Source organism: Trachurus trachurus (genome assembly GCF_905171665.1).
Source record: "Trachurus trachurus genome assembly, chromosome: 13".
NCBI classification, from domain to species: domain Eukaryota; kingdom Metazoa; phylum Chordata; class Actinopteri; order Carangiformes; family Carangidae; genus Trachurus; species Trachurus trachurus.
Window position 1 is genome coordinate 26,353,428 of NC_139892.1, and position 18,604 is coordinate 26,372,031.

Genomic DNA, 18,604 nt, shown 5'->3' on the forward strand with positions numbered 1-18,604 from the left:
CTTCCCCATGATAGTGTAGCCTACTGAGCCTGACTGAGAGACCATTTAAAGGCTTAGGAAACCTTTGCAGGTCTTTTGAGTTAAAGTGTGACACCATTACATTACAATAGTGAACATTTTTCATAATATTCCAAGTTTTTGAAATACTGAATTTTGGGTTTTCATTAAATGTAAATAATAATCATTACAATTAAAAGAAAAAAAAGACATGAAATATTTCAGTCTGTGTTAATGAATCTACATAATATATGAGTTTCACTATTTCACTTGAACTACTGTAAGTAAATTAATGTTTCCATTATATTCTAATTTGAGAAACCAGAACACAAGAGCAAGTAGAAGTTAAATAAGTAAAACAAAAAAGTAGAGGTAATAGTGTGGCTCCATCTATTACCTTGCCAAACTAAAACATATTATAAATTGAAACAAGAAAGAATAAGGGGGAAAAAAGTAAACACTATAATGTCCTGTACATCAAATGCGCATGTAAGCTCTGCCTTCCTGCACAGGGCTATTCATTCTCAGACAAAAGCTTTTCAGCCCTGATTACATTTACACCAGACTTATTGTAACAGGTTGCAGTCATGAAAAAAAAAAACCTGTTGCTCACACCTGGAATTAGGACTGGATTATGAACATGTCTCAACCCCTTTTTTCAAATTGAAGGTAATGTGTTCCCCACACCGGCGTAAAAAAAAAAAAAAAAAAAAACTAAGTGTCTTGAAGTGTGATCTAAGAGCAGGAAAACAATCAACAACCTTATTATTTGCTGCTTAACACTGTTTGATGTATGTTGATGCTCGGTTCACATATATATTTACAGCACAATGACATGAGGATACTGCATAGTTCATCATAGACATTGATGGGAGACTCTCCTATCATGGTAGCTCAGCTATGCTACAAAACTGTATCTATATCTTTCCTGAACATTGACATGGGGGTACAAGAGGAAACGTAGTAACAATATTTTTTTTTAAGAAGCAGGGGGCTGGAGTATGAACCCTGGAGGGGGATTCAGTGTGGCTTGAAGATAAGGGGCGAGCTGCAGCCCTGAGCTTCCTCAATAAAACACATCATGGGCAGATATCTGGCAAAAGACTCATGTGTAGTGGAGAGGCGTCCTGTCAGCCAATGGGAGGCTTCTTGTAGCAGAGGAACGGTTGGCAGCTGGATAATTCATTCCTGGTGTGACTGTTGGTGAATCAGCATCATTATGGTTTTGTTGACTCAAGGGTTAGAAGTATCTGTATCCTGTTGAGCCCAAACTGCCATGGGTGGAGTCTGGTTTGATCTCCCTACAGTCACAAAGGTTTAGCTCTACGCTGCTCTTATGTTATAATGTTGAGATGTGAATTTGGCAAAACAGAGAGCATAACAGGCTCTACATGTTCCCTCATGCTAAATGGCTTTAGTAATTTTAAGATGCTCGCACTTAGAATATGATCTGATGTATTCATATGTAAGCAGTGCAAGAATTGACAGAAATATCTGACAACCTTTGATGTTTGATTTTGAAAAGATTGTTGATGTTTAACTGAATCGAAACCAGAATGGAGCTGTTTTTGTCACTCACTCCCACTCTGCAAGGTTCACATCAGTGTTTTCAACTCCACCTAGTGGCACATAGTCAATGTTCACTGTAGGAAAGACCAGCACTGTCATGTCGGTGTGTCTTCTCTCTTGTGGTCACGGCAAATTAAAAACAACAGATTAAGTGGGGTAGATGTATGCTTTGTTAGTGTCTCACTGAAAGAATAAAACACAAAGACCAGTGACTCAAATTGTTTAGTCTAGTTTTGATATTGCACAGGAAGAGGACATCAAAAGGTGGGGGGGGGTGGGATCAAAATGGTGTGACCCCACAAAGACCCAGCTGCTCTAAGTCTATAATATTTCCTGCCTCCCCGACAAGCCAAATAGGAGCTTCCAGACGGCCTGGAGCTACTGGGAATGTTATCACTGGTAACCTGAACAGTTCCCAGCAGATGTTCAAATCAAATGAGAGACAGCACAGACACATCTCAATCATCTTTAAGTAAAAATTACAAGTTGAACAATGTTCAGTTTACATTTTAGTGTTTTCTTGCAGCAGTGTGATCATATTCACAATCTTATATAAAAATTGACACATGGTCTTACATTATTTTGGCACATGGAAACCATTAGCCTTTCAAACGGATGTATATGTCGACAATGGCGTCATGATAGTGAAAGCTGAGGAGGAATGAAGGTTTCATGTTCTGAAAACATTTTCTCAGCTTCATCTATCCAGTCACATGGAGACTCCTCTTCAAAGTCTCTGTGAAGAGAAGACATACAGTACAATAGATTTTTATCTTTGTTTTCATAGAAGGGGTCACGCATACATCGTGCTAATGCAGTACTGTCTGTACATTCATCAGATCCATCTGGGATCATACAGCACTCTTTCAACCCATTCATTGTGATTTAAATGTGAATACAGTTTTACATGATTTACAGTTCACACTCTTGGCTTAGGGTATACAATGTATTTTATTATTATTATATAATATAAGTTAATGTAATATAATGTAGCAGTATTTTATTTATGCTTCTTTCCATTCCAAACTCCTACACACTGTTTAAAAAAACTTTCAACCAATACACCAGCCCTTCACCAATCTTTACATGACTTATACATACAGGGATAAACCAGTGCAAACCACCTGTGCTATGGCCCTTGAAGCTACTTTAGGAATGATTGATGGTAAAATGATGCCATACATATCAATAAGCCACTATCACTTACGTATCCTCATCATCAGAGCGTGGCTCCAGACGGTCCTCATCTATGGCCACCTCCGGCTCGGGGCCGTCAATGGCATCACCCCTTGGTTGGGAGAGGGGCCCCATCAGCAGGTCGTCACCTGTTAATAGAAACCACAACAGCACAGAGGACTATTTACTGCTTAGCTGCTACACTGGGACAAACCTATCTGAAATCTCCCCTTTAATGACTCTTTCAGTCAGTAGCTAAGCCTCTTTTATTCAAATGACAAAGGATGGACTCATTTTCAGACAGACCTGCTCTGTTTATCAAGAACGTGCTAGAGGCTCTACTCAGCTGAACCTTCTCCAACAGACTCAGCAGCCTCTCAGGAGGATCCTTCACCCATCGTCTCCTCGGCTTGCTCTCCTCTGGCTCCTCTAAGACATCTGAAAAACACGGGGGTTTAAAAAAAACTCTAATATTTATGATCTTTATGCTTTTCAGGAGATGAGAAACATTAGTGCTGTATATCATACTTCCATGAGTGGAACCTGTGAGGCCCTGGCTGGTTGATGTCATGCTGTCAGATGACATAAGGCTGGCGTTGGCCAATGCCTGCAGCACTGTGTCTGATGGTGCAGCGGCCCACTGCTTTCTCTGGCCGGGCTCTCTGATGTCAAAGTGACCTTCAGCTGACTCTGTGCCTGGGATGAACAGTCATTTCAGAATTTTTTCTGTTAAAATACTTTGTTTGAAAACAATGAAAACATTTAAAAAAAACTGCTTGTTTTCACACTGACAACCACATGCAAGTTCATACCAGATTTTACAAAAGATTCAGTGTTATGGCAGCAGTATGTCCTTTATTTCATGATGGGCTCTTTGATGTGAACTCTACCTTCGAATGTTGATGTTTTTATTAAACTCTTCTCTCCTAGAAGATGGACCACCTTCTTCCCCTCTCCTCTGTTCCATCGACCCATACGCCGCCCCTGCCCCTCTGTTTCTATCACCTGTAAAAGATTCAGCAGTAAATCAAACACATAACATGAGCCCTGCAGCCATCTGAACTAACAGCAACTAGTCAAAGGTCAGATTCCATAAGGGTCATCACAGCTGGGGAAGTTGTGTAAGAGTTTAAATTCTCACTCCGACACCAAGTCCTGACAGTATGTTGCCGTGATGGATGGGGCAGCCGTAAAAATCACCACAGTTTCGAGTGTCGGAGTGACTGTTACCACACAGGAAGCGCGAGCAAACAGGTCTTTTTTTTTTTTTTTTTTACCTGGGAGGGAAAATGTGGACGCAGGAGTTTGCAAACCCGGTGAGAGGTCAGGATGGTGTGCAGGGACGGCCTGTCTTTTGGGTTAGTCTTAAACATCTGCTTGACCAGATACTGCAGCTCATAGGGCAGGTGGCTGGGGAGAGGAGGGTACGCACCCCGACACACCTTAAGAATCAGACTCTTCCAGCTGGATGCCTGGAACTGGAACACACGAGATTGAGGTGTGAGGATTTTTGGGACAACAAAATCGCACTGCAACATCTGAGCCATAAAAAATACACACAAGATAATCTAACTCAGCTGAAGATACTCAGCCTCCATCACTGCACAACAATAATGACTCGCAGTGCCTTGCTGTGCATTAAGATCACAGTAGAAGTATTTCATACAGTGACTCATTGTATCACACAGTATCTGAGGAGAGGCCCACATTCAAACCCGTGGTGCAGAGAGAGAGAGAGAGAGAGAGAGAGAGAGAGAGATAGGGAGAAAAGGACGGGAAGTACCGGGTGTCGCAGGGTGCAGAGCTCGTAGAGAACACAGCCCAAAGACCACACATCGCTGCAGAGCACAGGAACATAAGAGACTGTTATTCATTCACAGCAGACATTCGTCATGCACTGGCGCGGTCGAAGACACACAAGACTAGTTAACCCACGCACAAGTTACATAATACCTTCTGAGCTGAGGACACGTACTGTTTTGAAAATTCCTCATTGTTTGTTTGTGCATTAATTGACACTTCGACATCCTAATGAAACACACTGAGTTAACAAACTATGCTGACATAACATCAGGTCTGAGGGAAAACAGTATGTTTTTGCAAATATTTTAATTTGCACATTCTTTAGATATTCTGAAAACATCTATAGAATAAATATTTACTAAATCTATAGTTTTTAAGGTTGATTCGTATTTTCAGACAAGGCCCCTGCTCACAGATATGGTAACATACAGTTGTACCTCTTATTGTTGTATGGCATGCTGTCCCAGATTTCTGGAGCCACATAATATGGCGTCCCAACATAGGTATGAGCATGAGCCTTAGAGCTGCAACACAAGAAAAGGAATAAGGGGAAGTTAAAGGTTACAGCAGCAAATCAAGTCAAATCAATTGGAAAACAATCAACTCCTGCCTCCGTCTTCCTCTACCTGTTTAGAATACACGCTGACCCAAAGTCCCCGAGCTTAATTGTCCCATTTTCTGTGAGGAAAATGTTCTGGGTGAGGAAATGACAGGGAAATGATGAGGAAACATGGAGCCAGAATAAGAGCAGCCAAGTGCGGTAAAATGATGACATTATGCATTAAGTAGGAGATAATGTTGTGATCATATCTCCATCAGCAATTTCATCATTGTTCATTTCACTCCACAGCGCTCCTGCTGATGAGACTCTCTCTACAAGCAACCAACCAATAAACTAAGTTATTGACTTCTTTTGCAGTCAGACAGCAAATATAGAGAAGATCGCTGTGACTCTACGTATGACGCAATTATTTTTAGACTTGAAGCAAAACATGTTAACATATTTAGTAATAACAAACGCTGATGTCTTAAATATTTCTTTACCTTGGACTTCAAATCTCTGTGCAAAACCCTTTTATCGTGGATATGTTTTGCACCAACACACATTTGTGCAAACCACCTCAGGATCTGGGTAAAATAATCAGTTAAACAACATGTTAAAGGGGGTGGCAAAAAACAGGGACATAAAAATGTGAGAGTAGTTGCAAGTAGTTGATGCCTACATCATCCACACAAAACTGCGTCGTTTTCTGTTGCTGAATCCTCTGGAGCAGGTCTCCTCCACTGCAGTACTCCATAACAATACACAGGAGGGCATCAGCTGAACAAAAACAATCACATTGCCTATTCTGCAATCCAAATAATAATCACTATATGTCACAAGGGTCCAAACGCCTTGTAATAAGTTTTGACGGAGGGGTCATGTGTGTGATTACCTTCGAACGCCTCCCTGAAGGCCACGATATTAGGATGTTTCATTCTGGACAGCAGAATGGCTTCTTTCCGTGAATTCTCCAGTTTGGACTGATTCTATAAAAATGCAAATACAAGCACAAATGTATTTCTTATTATGTAAACATCCTCCATGTTTGTGTGCAGGCTGCAATCTAGTACGTTATCTGCACAGTGCAAATAATAGTTCAACTTTCGACCCCCAGACAATAACAGAAAAGTCTGGTTTCAAATCCTGTAGCGTGTTGGTTTCTCCATGTAGCAGTGAAAATCACGCATTTTAATGCCTTATTATGGTGATTATTATTTTCCAATACCAAGCCCTGCTCCAACATAGCTACATATAGCCTACATAAGCGTATGTGTATTCTGAATTTTGTATATATTTTACAATGCAAGCACAAGCAGAATATAAAAAAAATAATTGGATTTTTTTTTTTAAAGAAAGAAATTTAAATGAAAGGATAAAGCTACAGTATTTACAGTACAACATGTTTGCACAAACCTTTGGGAGCTGGATTTCCTTGACCACATACTTCTCCTGAGTGCGTTTACACTGCACTAACAAAGCTCGGCCAAATGACCCCTCACCGATGAGTCTCAGTAGTGAGTATGTCTCCATGGAGCCCCTACACAAAACACAAAGAGACACCAGATGATAAAGACACCAGAGCCCGGTAGAGGCGCCACTTTACATCATTAAATTAGATTTTAGTCATCAGCAGCCACAATCAAATATCAATCAAATGTGAGAGAATGTAAAAGAACCACAAAAACAATCTACCTACACTCGTGCTGGCCGCTACTTCCTTATTATTGCATGACGTAGGATAAGACGCACCTGTACTGCGTGGAGTCGCCGCGAGATGGCAGTAGATCATAATCTCTAAAACCTAAAACGAGACTCAGAAGTTTCATTAACGATCTCGAAACTATTAAAATCATTTGCTGCTCTCTGATTACACTAGTCTAACTGTTTTTCATGGAAGTAGCCTATTTGTTTACGTGATTATCTAATCGATTTCAAAATGTCGTTGTTTTATTTGCTGCATGTGTTCTCTATTTATGATGTAATGTTGAAATGTCAAAAATATATTGCAGGCCCTAACGTTACTCATTGTGTTGCTTTTTTCACGATCTTCCTCCTGGACTAATCTGCTCAAAAGATTAAATAATAATCTTCTGAGTTTGGGCAGCCCAAACCCCACCTCATGTTAACTCAGCACAGTGAACAGGATCCAGGCTGTAACGTTACAGACCAGAACCGGGTTTCTCTCCCCTGCCTGCTGACCTAATCTGCTGCCAGGGGAATTGAAAACCTGACCCACAGTGGTACGGGTCAGTGTTGGTGATCCGGGAGGGTATTGACCTCGATGTGCGCTAAGAGATGCTTTTTTCCTGACAGAGCTACACATCACACACAAAAAGCTGGAGAGAGGCGACAGAGGCCGCCTGTCGAGTCTCCATGGTGGTGGCAGCGGTAAAGTGTTTAGTAATGATTGAAAAGCAATCGAGCAGTGTAACACTACATGGTCAATCTTTCCTGCGGCTTTCCTCTGGTCAGACCCAGAGCGCTGTATGGAGAGGTTGTGTAAGCACTCACCATCACACAGAGCCAGAGCCCGGATAGCTCAGTCGGTAGAGCATCAGACTTTTAATCTGAGGGTCCAGGGTTCAAGTCCCTGTTCGGGCGAACAATTTTCTTCCTGAGAAAAAATTAACAACAGCAAACTCTCACATAGTTCTACTGTTTTTGACCTAACCCAACAAACCTAACACTCTAGTAGATAAATACCGTACATTCACGGATTCCTGTCCCTACGTGGCGCTAGTGCAAAACAACGAGCCTGTCGCTAACACCTCAAAGAACCTCAAACCTCATAAATTAAAGGGACAACGAGGAGTTTTGGAAAAGCGAAGCGTTTTCACACTACATTTATGAGCCTCCGCGCGCACCGTACATTTCTTTGACCCGGCGCAAGACGGACTCATGTTTTCATTCATCAAAAATTAAAGTCAGAGGTTCAAAGAGGTTCACATACCATCGTAGTTCCGACCATAAACGGCGATTCTGCGGCGTTATTCTCATAACTCGCCATGAAGGAAACGCTGGTCGGCTCGACCAGCATTTCCGCCACCACTAATAATAACAAAATAACGATAGAGACAGATCGATATATTTAGCGAAAATGGAGCCATTAACAAGTGTGAGTAGCGGAGATTCATCCACATTAACGTGAGACTTTTTTATAACCGAATAGAAACTCCTCGTTGTCCCTTTAACATTTCACCTTCAGTCAGTTAACACCTTATCAAAAATAAACATTATGCGAACCACCCATATATTTTTTTTTACAGTCTAAATAATCATTCGATAAATTAATAGACGCTGAATGAGTAACAGTTGAAAATAAAAAGGTTGCTTGCTAAAGCAGCTCAGCTACACAAAAGACTGAAATGGAAAAACAAAACAAAAAAAACACACCAACTGTAAAGTTAATGTCAAAACGTTTACTCGTATGTCTCTGATTATAAAAAATGAAGAAGAAGAAAAAAAAGGAGGGGTGCTAGTAGGCTAAACTTTAGCTAGCAGCCAGCAGCAGACTCACTCAAACGGCTAAAGTTAGAAACTAACGTTAACGTTCGCTGATGTTAGCATCATGGTTAGCATCCATCCATCCGTGTTTATTGACAGATTAATTTGTAAGGTCTGTCAGTGAGACTGCTAAGTACTGAGCAGATCCCTGGCAATTACTTTTATCTCCAGTCAGTCAGTCAGAGGGGTGTAGGAGAGGATGAGGGGCCACTGGTGGCGTGTGTGTGTGTGTGTGTGTGTGTGGGGGGGGGGGGGGGGGGGGATCATGATTTTCCTCTGAGTGTTAGGGTTAGGGCTCAAACCATGAATATAGCATTGTTATTATAGGATCGGCTACAGATAAGTAAAGTGATGATAATTTCCCAAAGCACTGAATAGACCACTGGCTACTGCAGGAAACACTAGGAAAACTATAGACTAGCCTACTTGAAAAATGTATGATGTGCATCTGTAAAGGGTCAGCATTTGTAAATTCAATGTGATATGTGGTGAAGGAGCTGAAAATTGCTGAAAACACATCGGTATGCTCCTTTAATTTTCATACGAATTCCCCTAACATCTTGTGCAGCATAAACCAAGTGCTTCATAGCCAAATGACTGTGCAGTGGGTCCAAATGTCTAATATTTGCCTCATTACCTCCTGTTTCTTGCTCCCGGGCAGCATTATGGTTGCACCTATCAGCAACTAGTACTTCCACAGGAGAAAAATAAAGGCAATAATGAGGTACATATTAAACATGGTGCGCAACAGTTTGTATACAGCTCATGGCTTATGCTGCACAAACTGTTTTGGGGATAAATATGATGGATATTTTTTTTGTGTTCTTGGAGCTGTAAAAATACATTATGGTTCATTTAGATGAGAACAGCCCCGTACAAACGTCAACTCAACTTATAGTGACTAATGGGTATCAACTGTAGCCTATTTGCATACACTCTGAGTCAACTTCCATGAGACATGACAGCAAGGGGGCATCAATTCATTACTAATTTAGAGGAAAATAAAGAAAATTGGCCACCTCCAACCTCCATCTGGTCATTTCCAAAGACAAATAATTGTATTGTCAAGCTGCATACAGCTTGGTTTTATTTAAACTGATGGTAGAGACATGATGTTTCTATCACATTGTATTTTTAACCCCAAACAGCGGCTTAACCCTGCTCAGGTGTTTATATAAGATGAGGTGATGTGGTGGTCGGGCTGCTGACAGAGCATTTAAATGCACAACATGGGCTATAAGTTACATGTTGTGATGCATCTTTTCTCATTTGTGCTGCTTCAAAAATGACACATGACCGACATGAAGCAGCTGGGGGGCAATAAAAATTCAAAATTGAATGACAAGAAGAGTCTCTAGTGTTGGGGTTTCTCAGTCCTGCATGAGGTCAGGTTCACATGTGAATCCAGCTGACATACAGATTGCATCAATTAGAAAAATAGTTATTTATTCATATCTGTTGGAATTTACACCTGTTTTAACGATATCACCGCTTTTATATTATACAACCTGAGGTTCAGTCGTGTTCTTGAAAGAGAATATAAAAGTAGGCCTATGCCTTATTCACATGGCAGCTTGCGAACTCTCAAATGAGAAGTTTGGGACCAGGAAACTGGGTCAGGTGCCCATAAAGGCAGCGGAAACCCAGCATGAATGACCTTCTGTGATGTCCAAATATTTTCAGAGAAGCTCCCCCATGTTGTAAAGTCTGTCACTTTACAGCTTCACTTAAATTTTTATGTTCAATGTGTAATGCATTTTCCACACATCATCTAAATTTAACATTAAGTCATCATAGGTCCTTGGACGGTTGGAAAACCCCTGTCTGAGAGCAGGTGAATCACATGTAGGCTAGTGGATAAATGTGATAGAAATATGAATAATATGTAGGTCTATGGGATACTGTTATGATGTAAGGTCCCATTATCCAGATGACATATTTGAGTGTAATTGGGACTTAAGTATTTCAGTATACCCTGTGAGAGTTTAGATGATGAAAACCGAAAAATGTGAGGAGTAAGCATTTGTGTCCAGAGTTGTGCCACCGATATAATAAACAAGCTGTCAGAGGAGACGGTGAAATTGTAGCCTGGTTCCAAACTCTTGAATCACTGCCCACATTTCCAAATTGTTCAGTGATTCAAATAGAACGAACTATAGGCTACTGCACTGAAACGAAAGCCTGATTGTTAAGCTGTTAAAGATGCAAATCAAAGCAACAATCAGTCTGTTGAGTTGTGTCAGTGACGGCGAAGGTCACTTTGTGGGACGATCCAAAAGTTTATCTGAACTCTAAGATTACCTTTGAGCATCATAAAAACAAGTTTTATCATCAGAGCATATGTTGATCCCGTGATAATTATATTAGACACTGTCACCTTGCCTCTATTTTTCGGTTCATTGTCTTCAGAGCTATTTATCGGTTTATCCTCTATACTATAGGCTTTGTGGGGTAGATCAGCCTGGCTTTTCATGCTTTCATTCAGAGGCAACAGTGACAGAAACCTTAACAGCAAAGATCAGAAAAGACTTCTTCACATGATTATCAGTTACCTAACAGTCCAACAGCTTCTCCTTCCTAGTGTGCATCACACTCTGGGCCGTCTACGTACCGGACTGCTCTTCAAAAATTAATGCATCTGATTGTTCAAGGCTTCTCTCTGAGTTTACAAAGTAGACATGTGATCAAAAGAATGGGCATAATTTAAACAAATCTTCCTTTAAAGACAGGACATCAGTTTGTCTTAAAGCTTAGAAGAGGGTGACAAAACAAACAATAAATAAGTAAAGAATGAATGACTTTGCAGATTAGCTGAAAATAAAGAAACACTGTTTTTTTTTCTTCATGCTTTTTGAATGGGACATACCTTAAAGCTGCATTCATCAAATCTGTCCACTAGAATGCAGAAGAGTACAAAAACCAACAGACACACACACTTCATTAAGATGTGATGTTCATTATCCCAGCGCAGTCACATTTCAGGCCACACTCAATTCTTATGGTTCTTTCTTAATGAAAAAAAAAGGCTCTGTGATGGAGGTCACCCCATGTGCTACAACTCCTACAGTATGCTACTTTCTGTGTTCATGTTTGCATGGTTGTGTTACTATTCCAGTACTGAGAGACTTGTGCAAACATGTGGTAAATTACAGCAGAACCTGTGGTACAATCCTGTGGTAAATTTCCCAGAATACCACACAGATTTCTTGAGTACCATAGAAATACTGCAGGGAAAAATGCCACAGGAACACAAAAAAGTGCCAGAGGAAATTAAGCTACCTCAAAAACCTGAGGTAGCAGAGCCACACTGCAGTTGGTTTCTTACCATGAGGAATTTTTGCAAGGGTATTTTGGACTCTACTTAGGCTTCAGAAAAATCTCTTTAGCTGCTTGAATTTCAACTGATTTTCACTGGCCAGACTAGGCAGTTAGCGAACCTTGTGTCACCCTGAGCTGTTTGACATTTCACATTTGATTCAATCTTATTAAGAAACACTGCTTTTTTTTTCCTTTTTTACAAACACATCTACAATGATCTTCATCCACAGTTCAACAGACACCGCGACTTACTTTGTGATGTGTTGTCTTAGTTCACAAGGTCACCCAGTGATTGATTCTCATTATCGGTATCAGTTGGCTCAAAGTAACTTCAACGGAAGCAGCAGTTTAAACGTGAACGTATAGTTGGAGAATTAAGGCATCGATGCTGGATTCTTAAGTCAGAGTTGAGATACTGTTTGCTTGAAACTTGGTACCAGTGGCCAGAGAGCTGTTTATGACTGATAAGATGTTGGGATAAACTCTATCAAACAGCTTCTAGAGGAGCACAGCTGAGCATCAGTTTGGAAAAATGTGATAAACATATATTTTTTTAAAACATTAGGAAAAATGGGCTTGAAACAAATTTAAACAGCATTAAAGAATGGTGCAACTGGGAGTCTGTGAAGAAAGAATGAGTGTGTCTCCTGAGAGGTTTTTGGAGTGCAGAGGGTTGATTGCAGAGTTTATTGCACTGAGCAGAGGCTCAGTGTTGTGACAGTTTTGATAGGAGCTGCTCTTGCATCTTCTCTGCATACTGTATATCGCTGTCTCGTTGCATGAGGTCTTCCAAGGGGTCCTCAATTATTTCTCTGTTGGTTGTCTGCTATGCTCAATCTCTATAGGGGTTTATGTTCCCCCAGTAAAGGGAAGCTGTGAGTTTGTTTCTTTTTTATTTAAAATAGTGCAACAGAACTTCATTCAGGAACTGCACTCAGCACTGAATGGAAACTGCGCCTTCTGCACAACCTTAGAGAGGCTCAGTGTTTTTTCTTTCTTTGAGACTGCGCCCAGAGGTATGATTTCAGTTCTCTAGAAATTTGTGAGGCAGTACTTTTGGTCTTTAGAAACTATAAAATTCCTGTAGCCAGGTCTCACACAGGCTTTGAAATAATCCTGAATAGCTTGAAATGCCTACATCCTACGGTCTTGCTAACTGCACACAAGGAAGGCATCTGTGGGAGGAAACCAGAGCTTTTTTATTTTTTCTGTTTTCTTATTTTGTTACTTTTGCTCATTTTCCTGTCAGTGCTATACTCTTATCTTAGCAGGAAATAACCTGGAGGAGATGACAGGATGACGGGATGGTGAGGAGTGAGAGTGAGGCCATTTGAGATTTTAATGTTTATTAATTCTGTAGCCTGGAATACTGACATCTGCTATTTATGCAGTGGTCCAGACATTTACAGTAGCCTGTAGCTTTATTGCATGCAGATGACTTATATGCATGGGATACACAACACCCTGCAGTTTGAGAATCTCATTTTACCATCACCAACGTGCACAGCCATGTTAAACCCTCTGAGGTGATCTGAATGATTTTGGCTCATTAGGGATTGTGTGAACATGTGCACATGATGTTTTATCGACATCCTCTGGTTAGCTTTGTCGCCCATGTCAGATAGGAGAAATTACAACTTTATCACAGACCCTTTTTTCACAGAAGACACTTATACAATAGCACAAGTGTAAGTGATAGAATAAATGGTGGCTGATTTGGTTCCAGGGCTCTGTTATTACTCACATGCTGTCACGTCTTACTGGGACATTGTTGTTGCTATCACCCTTGGTTTTCACCTGCTGGGAAAAAGATGCTGTTGTAAGTGTAATTCTAAAGATAGCTCCACCCACTCCCCGCCTGAATAGACGTGGCGTTTGGAAACATGTATTAGTGTGCATGTGCTTCAAAAGGTAAAGAGTGACACTATTAATACTGAGGAGATTAGAAAATCCTCCTTCACTAAAATATGCCTGCCCGGTTTGGGGATTACATTTTCTGTATTCAAACAAGCTGCTAACTTCAAAAACCCCCGCTACCCACAGCCTCTCTGCATCCCTGCAGGTGAACCACTGAACCCTGAGCTGTAGTCTGTCTATTCCTGTGTGAGAGCTCTGAGTAACAGTGTCTGATCCTCTCCGCTCATGCAGATTGTCTGGTGTTTGTTATCATGGATTTCCTTTATTTCTCTGTCTGTATAAACCTGGCAACAGCCATATCTCAGATGGATATAGCTAATTGGCACTTCCTTTAAACACAGTGGGAGACAAAGAACAAAATATGTGGGTTTGATTTTAGTTGTTTTAGTTATTTTGCTGCGGATACTTTGAAGTTTGATTTTTTTTTTTTTACCCATCAAAGTATTATCTAATCCACAGCCAATGCTCTTACGCTATTACACACTGACACAATGACTACTGGGGTTACCACTATGACAAGCTCTTAATTTGCTCTACAGGTTCGATATCACTCCCCATCATGCTATCCTCCAGCAATATCAATTATGTAATATCTTTATGGAGATTGGTGTTATAGTAGCACAAAACCCTTTTTAAACATAGTTGCTCTTAAGGGCAGTAATTATCTCACTGGGGAAGTGTCAGGGTAAAAAATTAATTAGAAAGAATTAATTGATGAAGAAGTCTCTAACTGGCTGCCAAGGCTGAACTTTCCAAAGGTGATTCAGTTCTTTCTCCCTTAAATAATATTTGCTCCAACTATATTAAAACATTCAGTGCACAATTTGGGTGTTTTCAACCAATGCCGTGCTCTAACCTCAGTGGCATTCATTCAGTGGTTTTATTGTCTTTGTTGATTTTCCCTCATGTTTTCTTCCTCTCAGGACATTTTCATTCAAGGTTAAAGAAAAATAACAAGGAAAAAAAACAAAAACAAAATCTGTATTTTGTTATAGGCTAGATCTCAAGCACTGTGAATATGTCCTGGTTTTCCTAAAGATCAAATATTATGATCATAAATGAAAAAGAAAAGTGAATCATTGTCATTTAGGTACATTTTAGTTACTTAGCATTTGTTTCTTAGCTCTAGACATTGCAGAGGTACACAGTGGGCATGGCCGTAGCCAGCTATCAGGTCATCGAGGTCCAGACCTCGGTAAAAATTTTGGTGAGAAAAAAATAGAAGAAGCCACAGGGCCTATAACATGATAAACATATCGGTCAGCTTTTATTTTGAAACGACACGTGGGAAATTGATGTATCGGCGGAACGCAGAAAACTGAAGTTGAGATGACAGGCCTCTTGGTTAAAACGTGTGTGTGTGTGTGTGTGTGTGTCCCAAAATCTTGCCAAAACACTATAAAAAATAAATAAAATAAAATAAAACATTTAAGTGTGACAAATCTGCAAGAAAGTAAGAAATCCGGAAGAGGGCAAATACTTTTTCACTGCACTGTATTTAATGGAGAGGGAACAATAGGCTACCTGATGTTAAAAGGCTGAAAACCACAGGACAGGTCTGTCCTGCTGGTCAGCGGTGTAAGGCTCAACTAGCCTCCTTTCATAATAAAAAGTCTAAGTCTACTTTATATAATTGTGGGTCATTTTGATATGTATAGCTATAGGCGTCCAAAGTGATGCATAGTTAAATCATGAACTAACTGTGATAATGAATTTTCTTTGCATGGGGGGAAAGACATTCAAGAACAGATGAAATAACTAATAATTGACACCTACTGTACCGGTCTGGAAAGTGTTACAAAGACATTTCTAAAGCTTTGGGACGCCAGTGAACCACGGTGAGAGGCGCCTTTATCCACTAAAGGAGAACGCTAAGCAGAACAGTGGTGAAAACCTTCCCTAGATGGCTGCCATACAATAAAAATAAAAAAAAAACATTTAAGTGTGACAAATCTGCAAGAAAGTAAGACATCCGGAAGGGGGCAAATACTTTTTCACTGCACATTATTTAATGGAGAGGGAACAACCTGCTGGTCAGCGGTGTAAGGCTCAATCAGGCTCCTTTCATACAGTAGCCTAACTAACCTGGCTACGGCCCTGACAGTGGGTTTGTATCAAAGGCTCAACTCAGAAAATTACAAAAAAGAAAAAAAAATCTATATTTTCTTTATTGCTATCTGACCACGCTGACAGTTTTGGCTTTATCACTCCGGGCTTTGACATAATTATCCGTCTGAGATTTGTGTCTCTACCAAAGCAGAGAGGAGGAGAGTATAAATCAGTATGTGTTCCTTGCGGCATTCAAAATAGACACAGTGAAGTGTTTACAGCAAACAGTGGCTCTAAATTCACATTACCCTCAAGAGTTAAGTAATTTCCCTTTAATCAGCAGCTGATGAGAGAAACCGCTCTTCTTGGATACCACACATTTTGCATGTTTTAAGACAATCGGCCGCCCACGAATTACAAGACTTCAGATTTCATGGTGCACTCTGTCAGTTTGAGGTATGGGTACTGGTATAAAGGAGGGAACGCTCCAACTTGACCCCAATGTGTCAGCGTCTGCTGATGAGGCATCTGGTTGACACTGTAACAATCACTGGTGATATCAATCAGCTCAGAAGATCAGAGAGAGAGAGAGCACAATGCAGAGGAGCCTTTCCAACACATACAGAGCAAGTACTGTGAGAGACTTCTCAACTGTGTATGGAGAGGAGTGGGGGTTGCCATTATCAGGGGGATGCCGAGCATTGTGAGAAAACGGGCATGGTAATGAGGGCCAAATACATCGAGAACAGCTGCATTGTAAATGAGCTGACTTTGTACACTTGGGCTTGGTTGAATCTCTGAAGTGTTGTTTGTTAATCAAAAGGAGGAAAAACAGTGAGGGTAAAGAATGACTAAAAATAGAAACTGAAAAGCTGGGAGTTGCTCATGCCTCCGATGACACACATACAGCTGTGGTAATTGCCAGGGAAAGGTTAACGTTATTGTTATTCACACAATGAAGGCAGGTCGAGGTGGTATGAGATACACCCCGACATTAAGCCGATGGATGCACAGCTACTCAGTGTCCCAGGCTGTGATTGCATCTCGGGCATTGTCTGGAAGACTCTGAAGCTTTGACGCCGAGTAACCTGATCAAAAGGCAAATAATCTGACTAGAAGTCACGGGATTTACCTCATCAATAAAAGGGAAAAGTTAAATTCACAGCCCTGCTTGTCCTTATCCTCTTTATCGATTGTGGAGGGGAAAAAAAGGACTCACACATGTAGAGAACACCACAGAGATCAAGAGGTCATGGGAAAAGCTTTTTAGGAATGTGAGTGCAGGTCCGTTCACTTTGCCCAGGGGTGTGGTTTGTGACTGAAATAACAATTAACATCTGTAAATTTCAATAAACATTTATTTACAAAACAAATATAATGACAAAGAACAATTTGAACAGTGAATACAAAACATGTGCTAATATGATAAAATACATTATCATACACAACATACATCTTATGAATGTGTTAAATAAACTATATGCTCAGATTTCTGGAATCTGAGAAGACTGAGTTGAGGAAGCAGGCAGCCAGTGTTGGATTGCTTTACATTATAGGGATTATTGCATTTCAGTTTTGTTTTTAAGGCAAGGATGAGATATGAAGAGGAGACAGAAACACTTCACGGAACAATGAAGCAATATTACTTTTCTCTTAATCACAGGGCACACTATCACATAAACATCAATGGCCAAAGGAGAGAAAGGCAAATAAAAAAGAAGAAAAGAGAATACTCTTTTTGTTAAAGAAATAACTATGTAACAATTTTACAAATAGGGTTGGTCCATATATTTTTCAGTTAAGAACAGCTTTTAAGAGAAGAACCAGTTTTCAAAGCCATGTGTGTGTGTGCTGCATTATGAAACAGTCCCTGCAGTTGTCGGATGAGTAGAGTCCCATGATGTGCAGAGCACCAGAATGACTTGGTGTCTTTGGTGCCTGGTGTGCTGTACTGCTGTGAGTCCACAGAGTCCTCTCCCTTTAGTCGTACCGCCTGAGGTCTCTGCCTGTCCCCTGTCTCTCTGATGCTCTCTTCAGTACGGGTACTGCTTCTGCTTCTTCCCTGCGAAACAGGACAGCCAGGTGCAGAGCAGCATGGCAGCTGCCGCCCCGGCCCCTGTGCAGTAATACGCCCAGCCGATCTGGCAGGAACCTGTGGAGGAGAACAGAGGGTTCAGGGTGATGTCTTTTCATCCTTTAGTTTATCTGTTTATCCGTCTGTCAGCAGGATAGCTGCAAAAAAAAAAAAACCCATGAAAGGATTTCAGTGAAATTTTGGGCAGATAAACCTTTGGCCAAGGAACAACTGATTTGTTTTGTGTACACCGAAATATCTGCGCAACGGAAGAGAACCACGCTGTTTACTATACATACACAGAGCCACTTCTATAATGAAAGCGGGAAAAAAAATGTATCTGCAAAGCTGAATTTTACAAGTTGAATCTCAATGGGGTAACATTGAGATTCAAAAAACTGCAGGAGGATATGAAACTGGATGCATTCAAGTCCTGCAATGTCAACATTTACTTTTAATACTCTGCACACTTTTGCTGTTTATCTTATATCCTCCATTGCAGCTACATTGTTCTTATCCTGTTTGTGCCCACAGTTATAAAATCTAATATCTCTACTTTTGTTGTCCTGTGCATATAGCATCTGTTATAAAACAACAACTGTGTCACAGAATGATGCATGTTTGTTTGTCATGAGAATATTTGTTTGTAGAGC

At 40.5% G+C, this 18,604-nt stretch overlaps 2 protein-coding genes across 2 annotated transcripts in view; both read right to left on the minus strand.

Moving 5' to 3' along the window:
- Nucleotides 1-2,018: 2,018 nt before the first annotated feature.
- On the minus strand, nucleotides 2,019-6,817 carry nek3 (NIMA related kinase 3). Its single transcript, XM_083984585.1, has 14 exons — nucleotides 6,782-6,817; nucleotides 6,503-6,626; nucleotides 5,982-6,075; nucleotides 5,769-5,866; nucleotides 5,590-5,673; nucleotides 5,172-5,239; nucleotides 4,983-5,069; nucleotides 4,526-4,580; nucleotides 4,020-4,220; nucleotides 3,633-3,747; nucleotides 3,271-3,438; nucleotides 3,049-3,180; nucleotides 2,774-2,891; nucleotides 2,019-2,302 (listed from the first exon to the last, which is right to left on the minus strand). Exons 2-14 carry the CDS (start codon nucleotides 6,617-6,619, stop codon nucleotides 2,203-2,205), a joined length of 1,437 nt encoding a protein of 478 aa, XP_083840711.1. The 5' UTR covers nucleotides 6,620-6,626; nucleotides 6,782-6,817; the 3' UTR covers nucleotides 2,019-2,202.
- A 10,410-nt stretch (nucleotides 6,818-17,227) lies between these two features.
- Nucleotides 17,228-18,604, minus strand: part of LOC310995290 (LHFPL tetraspan subfamily member 6 protein) — a 44,141-nt gene continuing 42,764 nt past the window's right edge. Inside the window, exon 4 of the mRNA XM_083984303.1 lies at nucleotides 17,228-18,029. Within this exon, the coding sequence (XP_083840429.1) occupies nucleotides 17,911-18,029 (119 nt within the window). The 3' untranslated portion in view covers nucleotides 17,228-17,910. The remainder of the gene's footprint in view (nucleotides 18,030-18,604) is intronic.